The following is a 19,733-nucleotide window of genomic DNA, read 5'->3' as shown; positions in this document are numbered from 1 at the left end:
TCAACAGACAATGACCAACGACTAGCAATATCTCTCGGGTATACTCCTCGGCCTTGGAGACAAACCTAGTCCTGACGTCAGAGTGCGCTGACGTTTGTCTCTTCGTTCCAGACGGAGACCGTTCCCTATTTTAGAAAAACCCACCAGATTAGCCAGTCAGTTCAGATTTTGAAGCTTTATGTCGCCTTTTTCTAACATTTTTTAAGATCTATTTTACAATCTTGTTTGCTATTCAGATTCATTGATCCATAAGGCTTCCAGGGATTTCATTATTAGTGCCTGCCAGCGTGGAATTATGGAGGAAACAGTGAAAAATCATGGGGCACATCCAGCAATGAGGATGAGCAAATCTTCTTCCAGTGGTTCCACTGATGAGCATGGTGTGTATTGTATACAGTGTTTTGTCCTTTTAAGAGCCAGATCAACTAGGATCAAGGTGGATTTGATCTCCTGGATTTGTTTCAAGCAAGGACCTACACCTCTGTCTCCATCATCCATCATCCATGGTCAACAACCATCAGTTGAGTCATTGCATGATGTGAACAACCTTGGGCAAGACACTTTACTGTACTCCTACTCTCAAAATGAAGACCTAGGTCGACCCATATGTTAGCATAGCTGTTGGATGTTTGTCCGTTTATTGTATAGTGTCCAATATCATATTAGTTTCTCAGCCATCTGCCATTTTTCTTCAGGCATTACCGACAGTGACAGTCACTGACAATGACAGTCAGTGACTGGCCCTGCGTGTCTTGGTTTAGACATGAACATTAGTGAGAGTGAGAACTAATTCAGTCTTATTCTTTCCAGTCCATTTTAGTGCGGAGCAGCTTCCAGAACATGAGTCCGAGATTGTCGTGCGAAGAGATTCTGCTGACAAGGTATCAGTCCACCTGGGATTCCTACAAATCAACCATTTCTATGATGTAACATTCACAATTAAAGATGATCTGGGCGAGGATGTGAACTACGAACCGCTTGGAAATCTTCATCTCAAAATCAAGAAAGTGATGCCTTCAGAAGATGGTAAGTCATCATTTATTATTTATAAACTATTATTCTACAATATAAGGAGGCCTGCCCCCCCCCCATATTTGTTTTAAGTTTTGCTAGCTATAGTTCCTATCTTAACCTTGATCAGGTTGTATTTTAGTACTCTTTGAAGTGTGGAATCTCCTGATAGCCTCTATACCACTCCGACAGCATTGTTGAATTCTGTTTGATTGATTAATTTCCATGTCTTCGGCTTAAAACTAAGAAAAGTACATGTTATTCATCAACTCCATCCTCCCTTTAGTGGGTACTTGATGTCTCCGAGCTTTGTTTTTATGATTCTAATCATGCCAATTCATCACGTTCAAAGCGACTCAATAATCAGCGGGAATTTTTCATTCCATGATTTTAGAGTTAATCGATGATATCCTAGCAACGATAAGTTCATTTTAATTCCTGTCATGCCCTTACCAGTATCACAGCTATCAATGTTCACTAAGGTAAAATGTGTTGCATAACCCATTGTTGGTCCTGAAGGCAGTGACTGAATTGGGGTTGTGGTTGAAGATTATACATATTGTTGTATTGTATTCTCCATTGTGATAGACTTACGTATTTTCACTTGTAATTCTCGTATTTTCTGGACAGATTAAAGTAACACATTTGACGTCTTCTCTTTCCAGGGGAGGGCCATGATTTAGTACTTGACCTTCTTGCGCACAAAGAAAAATTAATGAGGGAACAGATTCTTATCACGAGTGAAGTTGATCCAGAAAAGTCATTAATTATAGTAGTTCATGCGAGAGTATTAGGTAAGTGACTTTGTGGTTACTTGTTTCTGATGCTTTCAGCAGGCAATTATTTGAACTATCAGAATCATTTCCCTAACTTCCGAAATCGTGCTGGCTCACTCAATGAAGCAAATTCCATTGACCTGATCGCCCACCATATATTCCCGTGGCAACTCCTTACATTGTCATTTGTACAATGAAGTTGTATTTCATCCTGGTACCGATGATGCAGGTTCAAAGAAAGTGATTGATTAGTATGGATGACATTACTCCCAAGACATCACAGGTTATCGGTATTGACATTTTAAAGGACTTTGAGCAAATCCCATGGAAAAGTGCTCAGAAGCCGATCATTGCTTTCAACATTAACTTTATGAAAATTTCATTGAACAATTTCATTTCAACCAACAGACATGGTGGCTTCTATTTCATGTGGAAGAACTATACGGGTATTCAAATTTATGCAGACGGGTAGTCATAAAAATGGTAAAGAAGGACATCCTTATAATCATGAGTATAAATCATTACCTGCGCACCACTCTAAATGGTAAACATCAGTTATCTGGTATTAGACTATTTGTCTATTTGTCTCATCCACGACGAGCATTCTATCGCCACATAAAATATTTATGGATATTCAATTCGATAACATGGCTGTTCAGACCTCGACAGTTTTTACCCATTGAGCTCATGCTGGGTTATTGATGACCGAGGGATCAAAGCTTTAACCATGCAACAGCAAATCCTTTAAAGAAGAATGAAAACCCATTTATTACGAGGTTTTGATGTTGAATAGAATTCTGCATGTTTAGCTGCTGAAAGAAGGCTATAGCTTTTGGTTGATGTTTCCCAAAGTGTTCCGTTAATCTTGTAGAATGATGACTCAGTGCCTGGTTTCTGATTTGCCTTCATAGCACTATCAGAATCTTAAATCTGGTAGAAGCCTTTTAAATGGAATTCTGGAACGAAGAGACAAATGTCAGCGCACTCTGCATGTTCTTTGAAACTGTTGACTTTAGCCACGATGTGTAGATAGATACCCAGCTTCTTCCCGATCTGATCTGTACCGTGTTAAACTGCCCGAGGAGAGTTGAAAGATCATTATTGATGTGATTACTGGTTGTGTTAGCTGTCGACATATATGAGAGAAATCAGGTAAAACTATGTGATGAGATAAAACTATGTGCTTCTCTTTCTTTGGTTACATTTATTGGCCTAGTGTACTGTATTCAACTTTTTTGTGTCCGCGATGTGCAGGGGCTGAGTGCTTCCCTTGGATTTTGATGGTATGAAAAACTACCAGGGTGATTTCTGAAGGGATTGTCCCTTAAGACCTCAGCCCCTTGAGCCATCATTGGTCTCAAGATCAAGAATATGCAGGCACTGAAGGTTCAGTTGTTAACTCAGGGGAATTGTTTCTCTAGGGTGATAATATGATGCGATAATCGTGTCTCCCATCCCTACTTAGTTGTATGTAAAATATTCCAACTGCAGGTTGTCTGAAACATCACATCACCGTCCTCGGTCCTCGCTAGTCACCCCCAATTATTGGTCTGATCGACAAAGCTGTGATTATCTGCTTCTTTGCATCCCTCGTGACATAGCATTTGTCAAACTTGTCCAGTTCGTTTGATTTGCGTGTAAAGCGGGAAGGAGCTTGGGCTAATGACTACTATTAGGACTTACCGGTACCTTAGGTGAAAAGTAGATGAAGGGCAATAATTTCTCGTAAGACTTAAAGGTAAAGCAATAGCATTGACAAACCATACCAGAGCCCGGCAAACTTAAGTTTGCTTTTGAAAACGCTAGATGTCACCAATTCCAGCAAACCCAATTCAAATCTTGTTCAGACCCAGTCAAAACCATCTATACAGCAGGGCAGTGTCCTTCACCTGAATCATAAATCTCTCAGAAAGGAAGTCCCTTGAACTGTTAAGGTAGAGACACATTCCCCAGAAGTTGCTGGCTTTCTTTCTTTTCTGCGACTTTGGGCTGAATTTATTGCTTCCGCCACGAGCAGTCTATAACATGATATTTGGCTTGCGATAAGTAATCTGTCCATTGCTCAGGTCTCTTAATCGCCATGATTACTGGTCTCTGGAGTTGACGTGGCCCAAAGCCAAGGTGCGTATCAGACAAGCAATTGGCCGAGATGGTGAGAATATTACGTTCATGTTTTGCGGCACAAGACAATAAAATGAATGCAACAGTGTAGGCCTTTACCTGAGAATCATATCAGGGTTTCTTTAGGAGGGAAGTACATGTGCATGTGGTGTGTTCTAATGCATTGTTGGTTATACATTTAATGGGACAAATGTGATTAGCTTTTTTAAATATCTGCATCCATTTCCATCCACTAATGAAACTGAATATTTTGAAATAATGATTATTGCAAAAATGCTAATGATTATGACTGCAAACGTAATGGGATTTGCCATACCATTATGAAGGCAACCCATTGTGTTTAGACAGTAGATAAGTCAGGTGATGTCATGTTAAAAGCATTGAATGTTTGATCACATTAGGATGTAGATTTGTGTTTACCCTGCATTTAGTTTCATTTGTTTCTGCTTTATGTGACATTTGTTACATTATAGTTCCCGGTTTATTCCCAGTGCTCATGAGGTGTTGAGGTGTTATTTATTTTGGGGAGCTGCCAAAATAAGCCATGATACTGTAAACATTGAGTATTTATGTTTGCCTCTTAAATGGCGAAAAAAACTTTAAAGGCCGAAAACTTTACCCAGCATCAACACGATCCATGATATTTCTTTACATTCTTTATTTTAGTCATTGCATGACATTCTTTTTTCCTGGCAAAGACATAAAAAAGAATCACTGTTTGTGAGGATACCTTGACATTAACTGTCCTTTTCTGTCTTGTCTTCAGGCAAGGGTAAAGAAATGCTGTCATTATCAACTGTCATTACTTTCAGGCAAGGGTAAAGGAATACTGTCATTAACTGTCATTTTGTGTTTGTCTTCCAGGAAAGGGTAAAGGAACACTGTCATTAACTGTCATCTTGTCTTATATCTTCCAGGCAAGGGTAAAGGAACGCCGTCATTAAAATCAGGTATTCACTGTACTGGTATTAACGCTGAAGAGGAATCGGAGAACAGTGATTGGCAAGGATTCGATTGAATGGTCAGCGTGCTGGGAAACCTTCTTTGTGCTGATGAACCTATGATAGTTACTGAACTGTTAATAATGAAATTGGTGAATTGTTAATGATGCCGTTATAAACGCCTGATGATGATTACTTAGAGTTGAACAAGATGGGCGAAACCAGTGTTGGGTGAGCGGAAGAAATTTGATATGGACTTGAATATGCATTTGTAGTTGATTAGGACCACGAAGGTAGATTTACATTCAGTGGTCGAATTGGGCGTAATTTGCCTGAAGGACATTCTGACCATGGATTAGTTCATTTGGATTTGTGTTGTCATGCATGTGAATAAAGGGGGCCATATATTAATATAACTGATGGCGCTGTTCAGATCAGATTAGATCTTGACGAGTTTCTTTAAGACTGCATGGATGTAGGGAAAATGATTGTTTTAGCTGATATATTTTAGAACGTTGGGCCAACCCTCTATGATGTCGCCTCAGCTCTCCATAGCTGTGCTTACTTCCTTCTTGATTTGTCTTCATAAACTTAATGACTTTGTTGGGCCGTTTTTGTTTGCTTCGCATTAAAATGCTGGTGTTTTCTATGTTTTGTTAAAGCGGGTCTATGGTAAATTGCTGAATTAAAGGGAGGCTATAGACGGTAGCCAGGTAGATCAGATTAAGTTACACAAAGTCACAAATAGGGGTCTTTCCTCTCGGACAGTTCATCAGAACCATTCACACTTGACAAGGCACTCACAAGGCATATATAACTGTGCATAACTGTCACCTGAAAACCCCCTAGCTCCTGCCTAGTCGCCCTTTTAGGGAATATATTGATATAATCTGTCGCTGTACTCAATTTCCTTCACTGTTTTATAAAATATTATGAGAATTTCAATAAAATTGTGCCAGCTCTGTGATAAAAGAATTTGCTTCTTCCATCAAATTAAAACTGGTTTGACTTCTGGCTAGGACTGGCGACAGGAACCTGGTCCACGCCCCCCCCCCCCCACTTGGCAAATTTAAGGTCCATGCAAGCATGGCTATCAACTGTTAGTTTATAGTCAGGGTGTTTATTGACCATCACTTGCGACATTTCCTGTTGGCTGTGTCATGAAAGTTCCCAGGGTTTTGCCTCATTACACTTTGAACTTGTTTCAAACAAAACTGGTGTCCGCATTTTTCTAACCGTGAATTCCCCAAAGTCATTAATTTAGCGATTTGAGGGGACAAGATGGTAATCCAAGGAACTGTCCTTCTGGTGTTGTGTGCATGCATAACAAGTAGAGGTATGTAAGTCATTTTCTAGTCCTTCATTTGCTCACTTGAGTGTTCTGTTGATGGTTTGTTATGGTTTCTGTGGTGGCCTCGCCATTCAAACCGTTGTCATGCAGCTGGAGAACATGCTTAGCCCCAAACTGATATCACCCATGCCGTCCAGCAGTAGCGAATCTTGTAGTCGTGTAGTGAAGTCAGGTTGATCCTGTTTTGGAGCAAGAGAAAGTCTGCCAGGCCAAGCTGTGATGATATTGTAAATTGCTGTTCTATGACAACTCCCTTGTGTGTCTGCAAACGTGTCCCAGGATCTGTTGAATGAAGTGATATATATTATGTGTATACACATGTTTTTATCATCAGAATAAATGTCATCTTTCATTTGGCTTCAGCTTCAGAATCCTTCCGATACCAGATCTTTATCTCATTTCGCGAAAGCACCAACGCTGGGGATAACGTGACAATGGAGTTGATTCACATTAACGACACTGGCAACCACACCGAAACAGCACATTTGACGGGACTCAAGACTTCATGGTAAGCTTGTTTATCCCACTAATGAGGTCTCTTGAGATAAACAATTTCAGTATCCAGAATTTCATCAATGAGTAGCTATGGTCTAATAAAGTTCTTGCTATAACTCTGACTTTAATTAGGCACCTGAACAGCCTTTTCTCCTCCCTTACATGTGCAATACTTCTGGATCCATGATGCTGAAACATCAAATCAGTGTGTTTGTTTACATCAAAAAGATACCTTGCTTAATATGTTCGAGAAAAGAAGTCAACTCCTGTACTTTCGTGCTCTTGACTTATTGAATCCGCCAGTTTTGAGCATGTACTTTTAAATTTCAATAGGCCTGATTTCCATGGCTTCGTTGACCTGCCCTCAGATACTGGTGAACTCTCATATGTCAAGCTAATTGTTCCAAGTGGGAGTGGTGCACAGTATGCCTTTAGGGAGGTAAGTCACATGTTGTTTGGTCCTCTTTGTTGTCAATAAGGGACAGATCTGTCGGTTGACACCTAAAACAATCAAATTCTCATCTCTTTGCTAAAATATGGATTCATCTCGAGTCATGCTGATGATTTGACTTGCCTTTCTAATAACATAGGCCAGCGACGAATTTTCAAATATTGCTCTTACCAATACCATGTGGTGTGTTTCATTTTGCAACCACAATTTTCAGGTTACAGTACAATGTGGTGGGTGCAGCATGCCGGATATTCACAGGTTTCCCTGTCCAACATACACATGCTTGTTTGGTGCAGATGAGCCTCAGGGAACGTATCCATATTCATCGTCCATCACACTGGCTGCCGGCACTTCTGGAGAGGGTGAGTCTTTTTCATCAGATAATTTGTTTTATGGATAATTCCCGGCTCATCCATCAGTTTGTAGTAAACTTCCAGCAAGGGAAATTTGCCATGTTACCCATCTCATCTACTTGAATAATGTTGATAAGTTTTTGAGCCCCAAATACAACTTACATCTCCGTTTCGATGTGTTGGGTCATATATATTGTTTCTTCAGGATCCTTTAAATACCAAGTCTACATCTATGGAGGACTTCATTCTGGAAATGGACCATCGATATCAGCTCAAGTGACTCTCTATGACGGGAGGACGTCCTGTGGACCTCAGATCTTCTACAATGAGTCTGCTGCTGGACAATACGCTCTGCAGGGTAGAGTCGCAGCAAGTGCATTGTAAGTTTGTCAGAGGGAACTGAACCCAACTTTCCTTCTTCTTATTGCATTGGCACTTGCCTGGAGGATTCATTCTCCAAGTAGTATCACACCATCAGGACTTGGGAGCGTTTTCTGTGCATGCTACCATAGTTGGGCACCAATTGTGTTTTGGCCTGGTGACTGTGTCTTTGTAAGGGCGGGGGGGGTCCATTCCACAGTGTTTCTTCTCATGACTTATTCATCTTGTCTTCCAGTGCTGATAACTACTTCATGATGAACTGTGGATATCTGAGTGAGGTGACGGCCATCAAGTTAGAACTGAATTCATTCGGCAAGCAGTACCAGATTAGGAAGGTGAGAAAACTGTGGGTTGATGCTTTGCAAGCATGAGATGATATATATTTTGACTGATATATATTTTGACATCATCTAAATTCTGATGTTTGTCATCAGAAGAAAAAATTCTATCTGAATTCTTGTTAGAAAGACATCGTTTTTACATCATCTACGTACGTCAAAATTATATAAGATTGATGCAAAATTGACATCACCTTTTCACTTCAATTCCAGGTCTCCGTGAAGAATATTATTTATTATGGATTTATGTATTATTTCCCGACAAATTGCAATGAATTCAACTATTGCTACATAGCAAAATATAAGAATTCACAGAATGATATAAGTAAGTATAACTGTGATTGTGTGTCTATTATAACGAGAAAAGAGACTCGTGTGAATAGGCTATTGATATCCTGCCAGTCCGTACTGGTTGTCACTAGACTCTTTCACCAGTCTCCTTCATTCAATCATGATAAATGTACAGTCGTTCAAAGTAAATGAACTAGGTCTCCTCGAGGAATGTAGAAATCTGAGATTGAGAAGAATATATACTCTCATGTCTTGTCTCACAGGTCAGACTTTAGGAGCTGGAGTTCCTCAAACACCGCAACCAACCACTGGTGTTCCAGCATCAACACTGCCCACTGGTGTTCCAGCATCAACACTGCCCACTGGTGTTCCAGCATCAACACTGCCCACTGGTGTTCCAGCATCAACTGCCCCATCCTGTATCCAGCCGTCAGGAATACCAGCATCGGTCCCATCCAGAACCAATGCAACAGTCTCCTTCTATTCGATTGATTCAAGTAAGTGACTGAACCTCAGTACAAGGAAAGCTGGATAAATTGTCAAAACAGATGTGCTTTTAACCATTCTCTGTGGAATTTTAAATTTCAATCTAATGTGAATCATGCAGTTAGCAGTTCTAAACTATCTGCTTTGTCATTCAGCCTGAAAATCCTAAATCACAATTGGATGGAAGCAACCAAATCTTATCAGACTATGGATTGATATGTTTAGTTCTTAATTTCTCTAGCTTCCATTGCAGGGAGTGATACATGCATAGTATTCAAATTAGACCCAGAAGTCCCGTTCGTCAGTGACATCCTTGCAGAGTACAGTATTCATGATGGGGAAGAGGTCAACCGTATAAAGTGTGCAAGGGAATGTCATTCAGACCCTGATTGTGAAGCCATGGCTGTTGCGTTCAATACAATTGGTGGAAATGCATTGGCTTGTTCACGTTACAGCTTGTCATGCTTAACAGGACAGATGGGCTTGTGATAAGTTCTTTAAACAGGTAGATCGATTTCCTTTTGAACAACTGTTGTCTAAATTTTGTAAATGGATTTTTGGTGTTAACAGATTTACTTCCAATTGTGGAGTTAAAGCAGAATTAGGTCTTTATCCATTTGTTAATTTCATGTTCAAGCATACTTTTAACTACTTATCTCATGTTAAATCCTCCAGTAATGCTATTCTCAATGAAGCTTATGAAATTGACAATAAGCTCACACAGTCTTGTCGGTCTCGGCAATTATTGATGTATTGAATGCTAAATGTCAGAAAGATTTTGACCTTTCCTCTGGTAGCACTTGCGTTTCCAATTCGCTTGAATCCTTGTATCGCACTCACTTTTTCTCTGTCCTAAAAAACGACAGAAGGTCGGATCCTAATCAAAAGAATAAACTCAGGACATACAGAACTTTTAAAACAGAGTGTCAATTTGAGCCCTACCTCGATGCATTAAAAAATCGTGGGGTCTTTTCCAAAATGGCTAAGTTTCGCCTTAACAATCACAACCTACTCATCGAAAAAGGTAGACATTTTGGTACTCAGTTGGAAAAGCGTCTGTGTCCATTTGGGGTGTGACGTAGTAGAAGACGAATTTCATTTTTTTGCCAGATGTCCTTCTATTCAAAAACTAAGAGATGAGTATTTTAAGAATATTGCTTTTTGTAAAGATAGTCACTTGTTCTCCAATTCGGATTTTATTTCCACATTGAGCAGCACTGATCACGACATCATCATCAAGACTGCTATTTTTATCTCCAGGGCTTTTTACGAAAGGCAAGCAGCTCTTCAGGAGCAATGACCAGTTAATTTTACCAATGTGACTTATGATATGTTTTAATGTAATGTCTTTTATTGTGTAATATTCATGCATGTATATGCCATACTGTCTGTACTTGTGATAGTTGTGCAAATAAATAATTTGAATTTGAATTTGATAATGTCCATTATGACAGTATTGGGTCATGATATTGACCAGTGACAGTGCATGTAAGTTCTCAGATCTTTAATAAAGTATTTTGCTGGAGAAATTACTTTTCCTTTTTTCATTCTTGTAAAGTTTAGGGTGCAAGAGGACGTTAACAATAGAAGCCAACACTCCCGCAGATCCATCAAGTCAAAGCAAGCATGAACCTGGTTTAATCTGTGTTTTATCTTGCTAATATTATACGAACTAACAAGACCCTTACAAAGCACTCCAATTCTACCAGCATTACTAGTGGTACGATTCTCTCTTCGGATGCGAGAGGTCCCGGGTTCAAATCCCTGGCAAGCCCTTTTGTTGGCCAAACATCTGTGCTGCTATCATCCTCTTACAAACAGGGCCAACAACACTTGTACTTTCTCGGGGTACCATACTTTCTCAATCCCCAGCAAAAGTCCCAGCAAAAGTCCCAGGGAGCAAGACCAGTCAATCTGCATTGGGCCTCCCCATTGGCCACAGATATTTAGCAAACTTATACTGTCGTTGGCAGTCGCAACGGCTCCAGCTCGATTTACAGTAGTGGCCAATACAGGACATCGCGAAAGTGGTGAGATGCCCCCACATCAAGGCTCTTCTGGAGTCTCACGTTTATCGTACCGACGACCACAACTGGGAAATTTTGTCCACCATTTCTAGTTTTCTTTCCCAATATTTATAAAAGTACACCGAAATATCTCATGATTCAGAACAATCCTGAAGATGAATTTTATATGGTCATGTAGTTAAGACTTCAAAAAATACAAATAAGTCTTTATTTTGTGTATGACGAGTTGAAAAAGTGGTCAAAATGCCTCGTGACTCTTGGTCGTCTGATCGTAGAAGGCGGAGACGTCGCCTCCTTCTGAAACAAAGGGAGAGGAACTTTTTAGCTGCAGCCTGCAGCATGGTGATCATAGTGACATTATGCACAGCTTTAGCGGAACCAAACTGGTTCTCTGTCCAAGGGGGTGGCTGTAATATGAGATACCTTGGGGTGTACCAGTTCTTTTTCTTTGGCTCGTTTGAAATTACGCAAACTCCTGGCCCGCTGGGGCGTCTCATCCCGAAGATCACGTACCATTACACTACAGATTACGATCAGAGTAAGTTCACTGTTTAAAGAGAAGTTCAGAGAGTTATTCTAACCTTCAGCAATGAGAAAAAGTTGCCTAGTTAATGTGAGGAGCCGAGGTCATCACCGAAATTTCATACTGTTCGTAATACCGCATTACTGGTACTTGATTTGCACAAAACTGATTCCAGCCAATCGGTCATGTGTGTGTGTGTAAGTTATGCCCTGTGAGATTAACCACTGAATCGTATCAATTATGGTATTCTTTTTGTGACGGCCACATTTGTACCTTCATTACAGTGTCAGTTCCCCAGTATGGCAATGCTAATGCTACAAATTCTCTCATTTTGTCGTGTACTTGCAGCTATGATTGACTGTGTTACGCCCAAGACTGTGATCATCATGAGGAGTATCATCGCCCTGACATTCCTTGGCATCATCTTCAGTGTCGTGGCCTTCATCCTTGATCTCTTTGGTCCATCCAGTCGAACTATGAAACTTATCCGCCGCAATGCCATTGGAAATATTTTGACAGGTAACACTCTGAAGTTTAAGTGTAGCTTTAAACCAGTCACAACCCAGAAGAGTCAAGACACCAGCCATATTGACCACTAAACCCTGAGCTCTTGTTTTGACACTCTCGTTATAGCCCCCATTACAGAGAGAAAGTAGTTATTGTTTTAAGAACAAAACACCTACATGTAATTGTTGTTAGGTTTGGCAGACTAATTTCTCTTGACTGCATTTCTTATCTGTTCTCCTATGTTTTGTTTCAGTGTTGATCTGTGTGGTTATAAACGGATTCTGCTACTGGGTAACGGAACAGGTCAAAGAGCTTCAGAAAACAACACGGATGCATCTTGGAAGTAAAGTAGAGGTTGGCTTTGATATCAGCTTCTACTTGGTCGCTGGCGCCGGGGCAATTTCTGTGATAGCAACGGCATGCAACTGTTTGAGGCGGTATCCTCCTATCGATATGGATGACCAAGCAAACTTGTTAGAAGACTATGATGGCTTTGAACCCCCTGGGCCACCTGCCCCTGAATTGACCATGCTCCCTCCACCACCAGCTTATGAACCTTAAGGTCTAACGCATGTTTAGACCTCAGGAAACAATGCTATGATTATCAGTGTTGAATTTTACAAAGAGATAAGCTGTTATGTTACTCTTCAGAAGTGTAGGACTGTTACTTACTGCAGTGCAGCAGTTAAGGTTATCTTCTGAGAGTGGTCCTGGCCCCCTTCATCAGAAGCAAAAACTAATCTCTTCAAAGAAATTAGTTTTGGCAAGAATACATTTGACCATGAATCTAATCCGCTCAAGTACACCAGGACAGGACACCAGGGTCAATTATTGTTGTGATCATCATTGTTAAATTGTGGGTCAGCTGCGTTAGAAAATGTACATAATGTATACAAAATGTACATATCATATGTCCAGAATCAGCATGAGGCACCTAGATTTCAAAAGTTGTTGATTCAAGTTGACAGGACAGGATTTTTCAGATATACAGACGAGTTAAACTTACACTGCAAGTCATGTGCTGTTTGAGTTTGATATGTCGTACTGATGAAGCACAGTTATTGCAATTGTATGACAAAGTCCTAATCGGCAACAGGCCAAGGCCAGTCCAATGCGTTAGTAAATCAGGTCAGTTGGAGCTGAATTTGTACCCTGAAACATGACCGTTGGCGTCCGATGCATGATAAAAATCTTGATACCTATGTAAAGAAGTTAAGAACTACCGGTACTAGCCTATATAGACTATACATACATGTATATAGTGAACTCTTATTTTGCATAGCGCTGCTGTTTTTACGGCCGAAGTTATGGCCCAGATATGTGTTCTGAGTTCGGTGAAATCTCACTGTTGATATTTAGTTTATAATTCATGTGCGTCTCACAAGCAGTTACTAAAATATCTCTTGTGGGTCTTATCGTCTTCTATTGGCTGAACGAATTGTATTATACAAAGATGAAGTCTTGATTGAATTTCTACCTGTTGATTTTGTGTTAATGCTTGTTGTTAGCATTTCTGAAGATGGGATCATGAAATGATGCTTGAATCCAGTCGAGTGAGTGTCCATGATTATGATGATAGCTGAAATTGTTGGTGAAATCAATGATTTTCAGCATTGAAGCCAAAAGAACTACACAAATCTGTGTATAATATGAATAAGCTGTTTGGGGCTTTCAGAATAGAAAAACTTGGCTGAAGCTACCATCTTTGGGTAGTGATGCATTCATATTTACGGAGGGCCAAGAATGGCCTATTGTGCATTGCAAACTATATGTATATTTCTGAATATATAATTTTGATACTTGTATCGGAGAACATCAGCTGAAGTAAGTACCTAACCACTGCAGTAGATAGGAGTTGTGGTCATGTCATGCAAATTTTAAGATTGTGTAAAATTCGAGTTAAGACTTTTTCACGCCAATTCTCAGAAATCTAATGTCAAAGTTGTTCTCTGTGAATCCTCTTAATTGACAATCTTTATCAGTTTTGTGGACAGTTGTTTTGCACCATTGAACTTGATCTGTCCACATGAGTATAATGTCTTCATGATGTAATGGTAGATGTACAGGAGATATTATTTAATAAAACACCTATTTATTTACTAAGTCACGCGTTTGTTGATGATTGGCAATACAGCTGTTAAATGCAGTTCTTGAAGCCATGTCAAAACCTTGTCTTGGTCTGCATGTTTAAGCTTTATTCTTTGAGAATTCAAAATTCAACTGGTATGGATTTGTATTTGGAGATTTCCCCGAGCCCGGGTCCCCAGCAATGCTACTCTGTCGTGCTCCCATACAAAGTGGTTGTAGGTTCCTATGAATGAGTGGTCTCCTCCCAAGATCGGTCTCCTGTTGGGAACCCACTGGATGCATAAAGCATCAGGGTGGGGGATTTTAATTGGGTATATCTGTGGAGCACAGATGATTCCCACATTGGCCCAGCCTACCAGTCTGGGCTTTATAGAGCAACGGCTTCAGAGTAAATTAATACAAGTCAGCGATATGATATACAATAGTTTATTATGATATTTACATTTATTTGATTTTCCAACAGAACAGTTCGACTTGCAAATTTCCAGAACTCCGTACATGTACGATACAAGGATTAACAAGAAAGAACCATATTTCTTATTTTCTTGTACATTTGTAAACATTTGAATAGACAGTAACATCCAGGGGATGGGGGCAGAGGTAATGACCTTTCATATAAACATAAGGAAACTGACAATAAAAAGACAATTACACAGCCCAGGGATTTCACTGGGTTTAACTTAGCACACCAGACATCAATGCTCTCAGACGATCAAGCAGAAATCACATTACTCTTTATATAGATATTCCGCACAGCATGATTTTGAGATTCTTTATGAAGGGGAAAATACCCCCTTTCATTGAATAATGTCTAAAAAAAACCTAATGAAAGATTCGACCAATGACATACACATGTGGCCATCATAATAAGCGCATAAAAAGTCCCAAGTCCATTTCAGCAGAATAAAGATTTTGACTTGGCAGAGCCACTTTCTGGTGATTTTGGAATCGGCTCATATAGTGGGAGTATTATCTTTTCAAAACTTGAAAACAATGTACATGGTACATGGCAACATGTTTGAAACAGGGCAGGTACTGTTCTTATTTATTGTAAAATCAAAACTGATTGTTCTTAAAACCATGAAAATCCAAATGTCATGCCTTCATTCACTGAATGGCTGATTGTGTGATGCAACAGAATCCTCAAATACTTCTTTCAATTTTGCACAATAGTCCAGCAGAGAGTTCCTTGCACTCAAGGTTGCTTTGAAGAGTACTCCTTGGGTCCAGGCCTATGATTTCATGTTTAAGGTCATTCAAGGAGTTTAAGTTTACAAATCCATTTCAGTAACACCAATACTACACATGCCTTTACTGTCAATATCATGAATGATACCTATGGCACGTTACTTCATTCCTCTGTCAAACAAGACTGAGACCAGTACACAGGCATGTCACATTTTCCACACATGGATTAAATAACCCCAGAAAGAGTTTTGTTTTTCCTAATCTTACGTTCTGTCTCAAGATGGTTTCTTTGGGCGAAATTTTTTCGATCTTTGCCATGTCCCATTGGAATAATCCATTTGGAAATACGTGTCGACTATCATTTCTCGCATGGTCCCATCCTGCTGCTGAATTATCTGTAGGTCTTCACTGAGTCGGATATTCACAAGGTCGCCATGTTGTGGGCATGGATTCTCTCGTGAACCAGCCATAAACCCTAATATAAGAGCTTTTTCTGGCCTTGTGACTTTGTTGGAAGTTCTAAACATCTCTTGAGCCTCAACCATTTGTTCTCGCTAAAAAAAATATAGAAAACTTTAAATGATCTAACGGTAGGTCTCCAAATGCTTCAAATACATATAACTTCCTAAATTTAGCCCTTTGTTCAATCAAAAGCATCAACTATTCATATTTTGTTTTTCTTTGGTCATACATTCAATCATCTCTAGCAGCAAAGGCCGTTGCTAACAGTATCATAATCACTATCGGTACACCACTGCACTCCTTACCGTGAGTGAAAGTCCCTTTTTGGTAGCACCAGCCGGAGCAGGGGAAGCAGCAGCTTGCACCGGTGGTGGCGTCTGCACAGGAGGATTCACAACCATCGGCTGAGCTGTTGGCACCGGTGCTGGGGCAATCGTCACTACAGGCTGGACTGCAGGTTGTGTACGAATATTGGACTGGCCAAGCTGTTGTTGTAGTTGAAGTTGAAGGTTTTCTCTAGCACTTTTTGTGGCAGTGGATACCAGAGTTGCTGAAAGAAGGATAAGGATATTGCGGCATTAGATCAAGATGAATTGACAAGTCTTTTTGGGAACATGATATGGCACCCTGATTCACTGCTGCATGATTTAATCTAATGTACAGGTACATGTTGGAAGCACAGCACGCGTCGTCGCAGGAAACCCAGAGAAGCTACAATGTAGGTACAGCTGAACTTCTATCAGAATTTCATTAATGGTACTTACTGGCAGGAGAAGTTGTTGTAACACCATTTGACGTCGAGGGCAGCCGTGTAGAGCCAGCAGGTGGTAAATAACTTGGCGTTGGAGGAGCTGATATGGTTGGTGGAGCAGGTGATGGAGGTGGCCGCTGAATGAATGAAGAAAAAAAATTAGGATTTGATATTTTTGGATGAGTCTGTATCAGAGGAAGGTTGATTTTCATATCATTTCAAAAACTTTTTCCATTTGTTCGAAATCTCTACTGCTACTTTTCTTTCTGAAAAGGCAAAAATGCACTGTTGAAACCCTTGTACCTGATTAGCATATGCTTTCGCCAAGGACTGACAGAAGAGAAGACAAATAAAGCATCAACAAAAAGGTACATACGGACATAGCAGGTGACATCAATGCCGCAGCATAGTCGGGTGTTTGATTAATAGACACAGGCGTCGTGGCTGCAGAGTCCTTTTCTTTCTTCTGAACCTCAATGGCTTCCATTTCTTGTTGTTTCTTCCGTCGCTTTGCCTCCTTCAGGCCGACAGGTTGCTCAGTGATGTCGAGAAGCTGCAAAGGAAAACAAGGCCTTATCAGTAAATATATTTGGACCCTGCTCCAACAGCTGATCTTATTCTGCACAATTGAGATCAAGATAATGAACGAACTGAAGAACATACATCAATAGAGCCAACTGTAAAGTGTTTAGTTGGGATTTCTGAACAAATATGCATTTCTCTCAATTCTGCCGACTATGAAAACTTGTGGAGTCCAGAACTTGGCTCATCTGCTTTTACCTTGATACCGCCCTCTTTCCTCAAGCCACCAACTGGTCGAGTCCCCCCTAAAGGAGTACTATGAGTGGCAACCAAAGGTGTCCCGGAGCTAAATCGACCACTTGTTGGTGTCGTTGGGGTCCTGAAGCCACCACTTCCAGGGGTGCGACTGGGAATACCTTTCAATGGTGCTGCAATACAGAAAGGTATAACAGTGAAAACCCGCCACCTTAGTTTCCGAACCTTTGCACTCGATTGAAATTTGGTAAGAGTCCAAGTTACTGGCCTTTGCTGCCTTACCAGAAACCATTATGATATGTACATGTATAACTGTCAAGAGCAAATGCAGAATGCAGAAAATGATGGAATATGGCACCCAATTACTTTAATTTTAGCACTTACTTGTGTCATTCATCTTCTTAGCAAAACTTCTCACTTTTATAGGAAGATTGTTGCTGAATCCAAACTTCTTTGGCTGACTGGCTGCCTCTGATGCTGAAATTAGTCATTTTGCATGAATATGAATTTAATCAAATGAGGTTATCCATAAACACTTGCCAGTTTGATACAAACTTAGCCTCACTCTACCCTGACCCTATAGTTTTGAGGAGTTTCCAAAATTTATACCACTGGAATAGTTAAGCTGTCTGCTGTGGTTTTGTGACTGATCCCCAGAAAACTGGAACTGCTGACATGCTTCGGGTACCCTGAACTTTAGGTACAAACAATCACTGCCCTTGCACAATGTCTCCTACTTACACTTCTGTAACAATTCGACCCGCAATGCTGCTGACTTAGGCTTTCTCTTCAGAGCAAAATGTTTTGGAGGTTGTGGTTGGTGCCCAGCCATTTGTGTCAGAGATGATCTGTTCAGGAAAAGACATTCGAGGGGCAGCATGCTGACATCTTGAGCTTTCTTGACTGTAAATAATGAGAATTCCTCATCAGTTAGCACACGGCATTCACAGGACTGAGGGAACCAAGAAACATCATAACTCGAACCTGGTTACCAAACGACTGCGCATTGGTCTTGAAGGGAAGGGCGAGGGAAAATTCTGTTTCTGTTTCAGACCTACTGGTCTGTTTTAACACAATGCAATGCAAGACATACATGATGGAAAAGTGACCAACTAAACTCCCTTTAATTTTCTGTTCAAGGTTCACAACGTGTTTTATCACCTTCTTTATGCCCCAAAATTATCAAGAATGATTAAATTTAAAATCACCTGTTTTCTTGAGATCATTCAACACTTCATGGAATGTTGAATTGTTGTCTTCCACATCACAATTGAGGTTCATTGTCGATGGATATGTGCGTAAGATCTCACCGATCATCGACACCCACTGGTCACCATCATTTATGGCCATGTCAATCAATTCATCTAACTCCATTTTCCACTGAAAATAAAAAGGATTGATTTGACCAGGACAACATAGGAGGCTCACCTTAATATAAAGATCAACCTATTTGGAGAAGTTTGTTTGGGCGCTGACTAATCATGCGTTCCACTTGGAACAAAGGATCACAAGGGTTATTATCAGAAGTCGGCTTAGGCCTTCTGACATGAGCTTAGTATGCACCTTTGTTTTGTTTGGGGTTCGCTTCATCTTTGTCGAAAAGGCCTATCAACTGGCCTAGCCCCAGGCATCAGGACATCATCACTGATATCAGGTCATCGATCACGGCCGGATCATGTCATGAGGACCGGTCCGGATGGAGGTACGTGCCAGTTCAAGCAAGATTGCAGTATGTACACCGTACTCAGTACCGAAGGCTCTGTACTGTAGTTCATTTCGTGCACATGTTTCTATACATTTTAGGGCCCCTAGGGTATATCACCAATGAAAACCCCGAGTTATCTCAATTTTTCATTTAAAATTACAGTGATAAAAAAAGTTACAGGTCTACCTCTTCAATGTTGCGTCTTGGAAGGTGAATAAAAGACAGCAAGAGTTTCACTTTGACGTGGGGTTGCAGGTTGATGAAGCAGTCCTGAATGTGGACCAACCTCTCCTGCGTAAGTTGCGAACATATTGACCTCCCGGACCACAGATCATCCGTGGAACCGAGTTTGTTGTGAAGCCAAAGCGCAGCATCACTTTCTCTGGCCGCCATTACGGCTTGGCATCGAGTCTCGTCTCCATGAAAAATTGTCTGGACGCGAGGTTTGAGGGGACGTCTCAAACATTGTCAAATACGATAAACTCGGTCAGGAGTCGTCCTCGGGAACAGCAGGTGGACGAGCACACGCCCCTTTCCCCCTTGCACACATTACTGATCGAATAAGCTCAATAAGTCATGTATTATATATTTGATCATATCACAGACCCCTGAAGCCTAGTTAGCGGGATTAGGTACCTGGAGCGCGGAGACCTCACACATTGGGAAATCTCACATATAGGGAACTCACGATCAGGGAAGTCATTTCAGTG

General features: G+C 40.6%; 4 protein-coding genes across 4 annotated transcripts; 3 read left to right on the top strand and 1 right to left on the bottom strand.

Moving 5' to 3' along the window:
• The first annotated feature begins 143 nt into the window (after positions 1-143).
• On the top strand, positions 144-5,838 carry LOC135489099 (adipose-secreted signaling protein-like). The gene is made up of 4 exons (XM_064774268.1): positions 144-380; positions 811-1,026; positions 1,677-1,805; positions 4,826-5,838. The coding sequence occupies exons 1-4, from the start codon at positions 296-298 to the stop codon at positions 4,924-4,926; spliced, it is 531 nt and encodes a 176-aa protein (XP_064630338.1). The 5' UTR covers positions 144-295; the 3' UTR covers positions 4,927-5,838.
• Positions 5,839-5,980: 142 nt separating this feature from the next.
• Positions 5,981-10,497, top strand: LOC135489468 (uncharacterized). The gene is made up of 8 exons (XM_064774833.1): positions 5,981-6,708; positions 7,029-7,134; positions 7,361-7,508; positions 7,705-7,879; positions 8,116-8,215; positions 8,432-8,543; positions 8,773-9,006; positions 9,249-10,497. Exons 1-8 carry the CDS (start codon positions 6,635-6,637, stop codon positions 9,482-9,484), a joined length of 1,185 nt encoding a protein of 394 aa, XP_064630903.1. The 5' UTR covers positions 5,981-6,634; the 3' UTR covers positions 9,485-10,497.
• Positions 10,498-11,096: 599 nt separating this feature from the next.
• On the top strand, positions 11,097-14,155 carry LOC135489683 (transmembrane protein 127-like). Its single transcript, XM_064775164.1, has 3 exons — positions 11,097-11,560; positions 11,894-12,064; positions 12,306-14,155. The coding sequence occupies exons 1-3, from the start codon at positions 11,266-11,268 to the stop codon at positions 12,611-12,613; spliced, it is 774 nt and encodes a 257-aa protein (XP_064631234.1). The 5' UTR covers positions 11,097-11,265; the 3' UTR covers positions 12,614-14,155.
• Positions 14,156-14,550: 395 nt separating this feature from the next.
• Positions 14,551-19,427, bottom strand: LOC135489085 (negative elongation factor A-like). The gene is made up of 9 exons (XM_064774243.1): positions 19,210-19,427; positions 18,527-18,698; positions 18,060-18,221; positions 17,703-17,795; positions 17,322-17,491; positions 16,918-17,094; positions 16,555-16,678; positions 16,096-16,340; positions 14,551-15,882 (listed from the first exon to the last, which is right to left on the bottom strand). The coding sequence occupies exons 1-9, from the start codon at positions 19,414-19,416 to the stop codon at positions 15,604-15,606; spliced, it is 1,629 nt and encodes a 542-aa protein (XP_064630313.1). The 5' UTR covers positions 19,417-19,427; the 3' UTR covers positions 14,551-15,603.
• Between the last annotated feature and the right edge of the window lie 306 nt (positions 19,428-19,733).

This window comes from Lineus longissimus, chromosome 6 (genome assembly GCF_910592395.1).
Source record: "Lineus longissimus chromosome 6, tnLinLong1.2, whole genome shotgun sequence".
In the NCBI taxonomy this organism is placed as follows: domain Eukaryota; kingdom Metazoa; phylum Nemertea; class Pilidiophora; order Heteronemertea; family Lineidae; genus Lineus; species Lineus longissimus.
This window is presented reverse-complemented; position numbering and strand designations above follow the sequence as displayed.